The sequence below is a fragment of the Melanaphis sacchari genome, unplaced genomic scaffold (genome assembly GCF_002803265.2).
Source record: "Melanaphis sacchari strain LSU unplaced genomic scaffold, SCAv2.0 Contig50_pilon_pilon, whole genome shotgun sequence".
In the NCBI taxonomy this organism is placed as follows: Eukaryota; Metazoa; Arthropoda; class Insecta; order Hemiptera; family Aphididae; genus Melanaphis; species Melanaphis sacchari.
Genome location: NW_020271344.1, coordinates 2,284,468 through 2,293,077, shown reverse-complemented (window position 1 = coordinate 2,293,077; position 8,610 = coordinate 2,284,468). Strand labels below are relative to the sequence as shown.

The following is an 8,610-nucleotide window of genomic DNA, read 5'->3' as shown; positions in this document are numbered from 1 at the left end:
TACGGTAAAAATCGTTTTTAGCGTGAAAAAAATATTGTTAAAAATGAAGTGTACTCATTTGTTCAATACTATAATATTGTTTTAATTACTTCGTGCAAACATAGTGTTGCCCGGCGTATAGTATAGGCAAAATAGGTACATAACTGTTGTATTTTGTTGAAATAAATAATTATTATTATAACGTACTTTTTAGTTCTCTGCGATTATATCGTTCGCCAAGAAAATATAGTAGGCACAAATCTGATTACATCGTGTTAACACCCAATTCACTCTCCTCGGTACCAGCCGTATGCATGAAGTAACGATATTATTTAGGCGAACAGAGTATAATGGAAATATGTAACTAATAGTTAAGTTTAAATACATTCAAGTATGCATTTTCTCGAGATAATATTTTAACAAACAGAGGGACTTACTCTGCTATATTGTAAATATGTCGAGTTTATCGCGTCATTTAATTGGCAACTGTAATGGATGTGTTACATTACAATTCAATAATAAATCATTGAATACGACGTAAACGGTTTTAAACAGAAACCATCTGTCAGTGTAAACTACTATAAAGTCTAATTGTTTTAAATTTATATTTCTGTAAGTAATATCCTGGTTCATTTAAAAGTTCTAGATTTTTGTTTAAGTTTTGAGGGATATTTAGCACTTGCAGGGTTTTCACAGTTTATTTGAAGAATAAGAACTTTTTTACTTTTGACTTCAAAAATATCAAGTAGATCTTGTATTTTTACTTGTCTCATGAGGTGTACACACAAAAAAAAACACATTACTGTTAAATCAATACATTCATCCATTTCACTTAGAATCTAAGAAAAAAAAACACCAAGTTTTTAACAAGCATATAGTATAAAACAGAAATTACAAACTTATATAGTGTATACTAATTAACTTTCATAAAACTTTTAAAAAGTGCTTTATTTTCAAAACACAAAAAAATTAATATGTTATATAATTAAAAATGTGTAAAAATAAATTTCATCTGTATGAAGTATTATTAATTTTAAAATAAATATAATCATCTTATTATAATGTGTTGCTTGATGCTGTTTGATATTTAAGGATTATTTGTTGGTCGTTTAGCAACCCATGCCTTAATTTGAGGTACTTCTAACACTTTTTCTTTTAGTGCCTTCAAATTTGGACGACCCTCTAATAAGTCAATTTTTGCCATAAAATTCATGTAGTCTAAAATAGCTACAAAAAATAAATCAGCCCATGACAACTGAAAAAAAAATATCATGATTAAGATAAAATACTTCATTTATATACGTTTATATGTTTAGGAATTTGTTTTATTATTAATTAAAATTTTAATTATTACAAAAACAAAAAAAAATGACAATACTTAAATTAAAGAAGAAAATATAAATAACTAACCAAGTAGATAAAACAATATAATCACAAACGTCAGACTGTGTGGATACAAAGTCGTACAATTTAAGTAGTCTTAAAACCAAAAAAAAAAAAAAAAAATCATAAACCTATCAATAATGTGACCAAAGATTAATGTTTAACACAGTTTTTATTATTATATTTAAGCATAAACATTAAAAACCTAAAGACCCTACCTAAAACATACAAGTAGGTACTGATCAATAACAATTTATAAAATATTTTATAAAAGTTAACATTTATAATTATCATTCAATTTTTTTATTCATGCATTGAAGTTTCAGAAATAAGAAATAGAAAAATAAAAGTAGATATCAAGAATGACAATTATTAGGAAAATCTGTATCACTATGTCATCAAATAAGAAACAAAAGACGCTTATTTTAATTAACAAATAATATTTAAAGAGAGTTGATCTTAAATTTGAGTTGTATTAAATGTTTTCAAAAACAAATTCTATTTAGTTTTTGGAGGAATTATAAATATATTTAATGAATAAGCAACATATATATATATATTTAAATGTATAAGTACCTTTCCATTTACAAAGTATCCATTATTTTCTTCAACACTTTTTTCAAATTTATTCATATAAAACGGTATTGTTTCATTGATCAATAGTGCATATCTTGCTTCTTTACTTGCTTCATTTGAATCGTATGCATATAATGCTATTGCTATTAAAATAATATAGTCATATATATATTATAATACCATTGATAAATAATATTTATTATTATTAATAATGACTTCTTGGTAATATTTACCTTGTCGTAAATCGTGAATATTATCAACAGCGATATCAATCAACAAAGATTCCCAATCGTCACTACCAGCTAATCCAGCTTTTTTAGATAAATAACGAGTAATTGCAGTCGATTGATTTAATACTTTCCCATCGATTTCCAATGTTGGCACTTTGCCAAATGGCATGGCTAAAACAAATAAAACCAACATGACACTTAATATTTAACTAATAAATTAAGAATATATTATCTAGAGTTACACAAATATAAACAGTAATAACACATCAAAACTATAGTATAATATATTACAGATAGTAAACAACTCGTGTACAAATATTATCAGATACATAATTAAGGATTTATGCTTACCCAACTTTGCTTATAAAACTATTTTAATTTACTACAAATCAATAATAATAATATGTTTTATAGGTTTGATGCATATAAATATAAGTATTATACATCTATGATAGAAACAGTGTTCAAAAAATACACCAGGATAATATTTTCACCATATCATTGATACATATTATATTATTTTATTTACGACAAATTTTTTGTCAAATATATTGTATTTTATATTTTAATACACAATCTATTCTTAGAATATAGACTTTTATGATTCTATTAAATTTTTAATAAATATCATGATAAAATTAAGTAATCCTTAATATCGTTTAATGTGGAATGGTCTAACATAATATTACCCTGTTATTGTGACTATAAATAAAAAAATTTTATACATTGTGTTTTATGTTTATTTGCTTCTTTTATTAAATTCTCATGTTACTTATTTAATTTATAGCAAATACTCTTATTGTACCTTTTAGGAACAGATTGTGTATATATAAATAAAAGAAATAAAAAAAACTAATAATGACTATATTACAACAATATTAGATGGTACATTTGATAACATAGCTACCTGTATGAATATCAATATTGCACTATCTCTAATTAACTTGGTGTAAAGAAAACAATGCTTAACAATTAAATCTTAGCATAAAAGAATTAACTAATATATTATGTTTAATATAACTTCGGACAGATCTTAAAACATGAAAATAATACTAAACATTTAATAAATATTTGAAAATTCAATTTATTGTAACAACATTTCTAATAAATAGTTATTTAAAGTCTTTTCTGGGAGAGTAATAAAAGATGAATAAATAATTTCTTTAAATATAAAGATTAAATTAAATATAATATAGTATTCTTAAAGTAATTTACAATAATCTTTTTAAAGTCAATTATCAATAATTATATCTAGATATTTCAATTATTTAACGTTTTTAAGTTGAATGAATTGTATAAAATATTTTAATTTCATACTATAATACTATATTTACGTTTTGAAGTAATGCGAAATAGTTACGTAATAATAAAATATATTAAAGTAACAGCAATTCATATTTATTCAAAACTTACTTGGTTTGAGTGCAGACCATTCTTCGTGTTCAAAACGAAAATCTTCGAAATCGATGTTTAAATAGGACAAAAGAAATCTAATGGGTTCTGCTAAACCAGTGATGTTGAAATACGTGACTTTGTACAACGACATTTTCGAAAAAAAAATTGTTATACTAAACAAAAACAATAGTTAAATATTGTTAACGAATTATGATTATAAAATAATTTTTTTATGTATTATTAGACTGGATAGGTAGGGATACCTAAGAATATATATAATTTATTAACGAAATTCCTCCGGGGGTTGTTAATTATAAATCAATAGAACACAGAGTGCTGTCAAACGTTCACTATAGTAACACTTAGTAAGTACTGATGGTAATTTATACTAAGTAATATAAATAAAAATGCATATCTTGTTTGGCGGTCGATTTTGTGGTATCTAAGTGGGGGAACTTTGAGCATTTTTTGAATAGTGATTGGGTTCGGTTTGTTGTTTGTTATTTGGAGGTAGATATGTGTTGACGTGTGACGGTGCGATGGTGGTGCCACGATTCAAGAGATTTATATTCCACGCCTATTCGTAAAGATAGTATTGACTTCATCGCCTAAACACTGTTAAATAATAAATATTATCATCTAATAAAGAGAAAAAAATCCAAAAATGTTATTCACAATTTGGGGTGTATTTAAAAGAAAACAAAGGGCAGTGTTCCACTTTTAATGAACATACTTATTTATTAAATGCATGAAGTTTTTCGACTTGATAGTATAGTGTACACTAAAATACCATTAGTATCACTTGAAGAGTGTCTAGTTAGTAGTTACATAACTACACATAAAAGGGAAAATATATTTTTTATCTCTAAAATATTAGAAATTATACTCTTTATTTCTAAAACAGTATTGTGGAACTCCAAAAGACTTTTACGCCCCGTGACAACTAGTTCTGTTGCCCCATATGGTAGCCTTGCCAATAATGGTGCCACTGATAATGCAGTATTAAAGTAACTATGATTAAATTATAAGTTTAAATTTTCCCCCTACATATCTACACGATTACACGTTTATATTTCTAATTACTCTCCTATAATAAATAATTGATATTTGTACCACAAGTAGTGATATAAAATAATAAAATAGAAAATAATACGGTTCACTCTGTTAGTTAAGTTTAACACTCGATACTAATATATAATAATTAATAATGTATAAGAGTAATAATTTGATAAAATTTATATGTGTACAAGGTTTTTATTAGGGGAAATTCGAACCCTTCTTTTAATTTTTTTTTATAGTTAATAAATTTAATTTGTGTAAGTTGTTTAATTATAATGATTTACTATGTGGCCATGTGGGTACAATAATAATAATATAATAACTATACTTGATTATTGATCATATTATTAAATATTTAACTACAATCGAGCTGAAACAAATTTTTATGGCGTTTCTTTAATATAATAAAGTAATATTATATTATGCATAGATAAGTAACACACTATTAAAGACGTTTTGTTAACGGACGAAAAATCTATAAATATTTTACATATTATCGTCCACATACGTAACTCATCGGGCTAAAGGCTAAGAACGTCTTACAACTAAGCTGTTTTGTGTGTGCACAGGCAAATTAAAATCGATCCGGGTGATGTTATCGATCGTTTTGCCAAAGAAAAAAGTGAATACTACATTTTGTGTTATAAAATATATATTGTTTGAAATAATAATTGTATAAAATATAAATTTGCTTTAAAATATTTTAAAATATTATAATGTTTTAATATAATAAAAATTCAGTTTTTGTTATTTAATATAAATGTTAGTTGTTTTTTTAACTACCTACTATTAATGTCTTTTAAAATATATTATTTGATTAACATCCTCCCCCTCCAAAATTTGTTCCAGTTACGGCCTTGAATAGTTGTATGCATACGTATGTCATATTGGTCCATGACAAATATAAGCCGCTGACCCATTTACATATCTCAGCTTACCAAGATAATTACCGATAAGTACCTATACCGTATCTATGATCATAATATTTTTTTTATTACTCTGTTATTCGGCAGAAACAATAAATTATGTCAAAATCTAACGATATTCTTAGTGTGATTCATTTTTGTAAGACTATATTATTATATATACAAAATATACTATAAAAAATACTGTTAAGACACATAAAAAAATGGAATATGAAAATATTCAGTAAAATAAGGTCGAAAAATGTTAACTGTACCGTACCGTAAGTACAAAGTATGGATGTATTAGTAATTTAAAGGATTATTCTATTACTCTTTAATTGCTACAATGGTTAATTAATGTTTTTAGTAATTCCCTTGATTAATAAATTTAGCTTTATAGTTTTGTTATATCGTATCGTCTGATTCTACGATTGCATATATAAGTACTTAATATACATATTGATATAGTTATTAAAGATTAATACCTATAGTTAATTAATAATATTAACTAATTCATTTATAACAATTGCTTTTTTAATTATACTTAAAATATAAATTTTTATGCCAATATTTATCTAAGATGAATAATATTTTAAATTGTGAACTTATAGGTTCAATATACTAATAAATATTTATATGGATAAAGTAGTGTTATCTGTTATTGATTGTTGTGCAATGAACACAAGTACTAGCAATTAGCATACTATTAAATTAAAGAGACTACAGAGTACCTACAGAATTAATGCAATACTATTTAAATTGTTATTGGTAAAAAATATTATCAAAAGATCTATTCTATGTTCATTTTTTCCTGGTTTTAAATAGTTATTTTTAAAAATAATTTTATTTAAATATTTTTGTATTGGTAACAAATATGATGAAACAACATGTTGTTTAAAATAAATGTATATTGTATAATGTTCATACTTCATAATATTAAAATGAACAAATATTTTGATTTGAATAGCTCGGCCCACCGCAAAAAATTGTGTAGCTAAATTTATTTTTTTTCGTTAAGATGCAACTCGAGTATCTCACAAAAGTATTATTACCTAAGTATTGTTTGACCCGTATTATAATTTATGAATCAACATATCATGTTGGGTAACGCATAAAAATCACTATTTAAATCCACAATATTCAATACAAATTAAACACTCTCTATTAGTATGTATAGACTATACTCTATAAGATTAAGAGTGATTTAATACTTATTAAAATTATATTATTAAAACATAATAACAAAAATTAGTTACATTATACATTTATACTTATTTATGCTTTATAATTTATAATTTAGATACTAGATAGGTTCTATAGGATCTATGTTAAGTACCAAAGTACCTATTTAATAATATATTATACTATTTGATCATTATTAAACAATTTAAGGAGTGCTAAAATGATGTATATTATACAAAGAGGCTTTGCTCCCACACCCAATACACTGCTCGTATTAACAATCTTCATAAAATTATTGTTCCCATTTAAATAAGTATAAAGTAATTATAAATTTAATACAAATTCATTTATTTTGGCCACACACCCATTGCACCCACACCTAAAACATTATTTATAAAGAGTATACAATTGATTCGTTTATTTTATTTTTAGTTAGATCTCTTTTATGCGCATATTATTGTTGATTTCCTATATTCCTAAAAATATATATTTATTATTAAAATTTTCGATCATTTAATCAATTAATAAAATATGTACAAGTATACACATATAGAGTGAATTATTTAAAATGCTACACTTTTTGGCTCAATTTAATTATCGTGACTTAAAAAATGAAATCATAACATACATTTTATCATAAATTTTTAAGTTTTGATTGAAAACGCGATTAACACGCACTGAATGAAATATTTGTATTCACGTATATTTAATACTTGAATATATTAGATGTGTTCGTGTGTTTTAGTTATTCACGTATTCACGGATATTTTTTAGGCGACAACGTAGAACAATTCGAGTATAATGGTGACCGGCTTTTACGCAGTGTCAAGCGAATTAATTGATTATCAATATACCATATTAGGTTCCCCGGCCTGCTAGTGGTGGACTATGGATAGAGTTCGATGTGCGACATTGGATTCTGATGAATATTAAAAAATAATGTGGTCATAATAAGACAGGCAGGAAGACAATTAGAAATAAACACTTATTTTTCTAAAAATATGCTACATTATTACATAAACTTTTGAACTTATAATTGATCATAAATTAGTATACACTTATTTATTCAAAGACTTTCTAAATGCAATTATATAGAAAGTTTTAGTGTTTCACCCCTCCACACCACGGAAATATTAAAAAAAATTTTTATTTTGATATGTCTTTATAAGATTGATTTGCATAAGTAAGAACTAAAATATACTTATTAATGTTGTTTTTATTATAAAATGCTAATAAAGAATTTAAAGACTATTTTCTAATCTTTAAAAATTAATGTCCAGAATTAAATTACTAAGAACTATAATTTGTAAATCACCAAACTAAAATTATTTAACCATTAAACTTTAAATTAAGGTAATTATGACTAAGTTGTCCTAGTTTATATAGTTGTGACTAAGTTAGTAATAAAATCCTATCATGTTGTATAGTAATAATTATTAAATTCTTTATGATCATATTTCATTAATTTTGGTTTCACATTAAAAATATTTAATTAATTCATAAAGCTTACAGCTGAAATTTAAAATCATAGATCATTCAATTTATTTTAGTTTATAACTTAAAATCTTATTTAAAAATCATAGGAAAAATAAATATTTATAAATTACTATCTTGACATTGACACTTTTTTTGACATATAACTGTAGTCAATCAAACTAATAACTTATAAAATTAATTTTTCAAATTTAAATTAAATAGTATACTAATATCAAGTGAGATGATAGAAAACATATGTTTTAATTAATGTATGTTTTATTAAGTGTTATAGGCTATACAGTATGACTGAACTCTTATATATTTAATAACTTAAAATATTTAAAATATGTTGTTAGTTAAAAAGTTACCCAACAAGTAAAATACAATGTCAAACAATTTACAAATAAGTTCAATATTAAGTTTAC

The 8,610-nt window shown here is 24.2% G+C and overlaps 1 protein-coding gene across 1 annotated transcript; it reads right to left on the bottom strand.

Moving 5' to 3' along the window:
- Positions 1-971: 971 nt before the first annotated feature.
- On the bottom strand, positions 972-3,745 carry LOC112599306 (glutathione S-transferase-like). Its single transcript, XM_025346139.1, has 4 exons — positions 3,582-3,745; positions 2,172-2,339; positions 1,939-2,081; positions 972-1,234 (listed from the first exon to the last, which is right to left on the bottom strand). The coding sequence occupies exons 1-4, from the start codon at positions 3,712-3,714 to the stop codon at positions 1,067-1,069; spliced, it is 612 nt and encodes a 203-aa protein (XP_025201924.1). The 5' UTR covers positions 3,715-3,745; the 3' UTR covers positions 972-1,066.
- Positions 3,746-8,610: the final 4,865 nt, after the last annotated feature.

Coding starts and splice junctions, on each gene's coding strand:
- LOC112599306 (XM_025346139.1), bottom strand. CDS start 3,714: ATGTCGTTGTACAAAGTCACGTATTTCAACATCACTGGTTTAGCAGAA. Junction 2,340..3,581: donor ATGGTCTGCACTCAAACCAA/GTAAGTTTTGAA, acceptor TATTTGTTTTAG/CCATGCCATTTGGCAAAGTG. Junction 1,235..1,938: donor GATACTTTGTAAATGGAAAG/GTACTTATACAT, acceptor TTTTTTTTTCAG/TTGTCATGGGCTGATTTATT.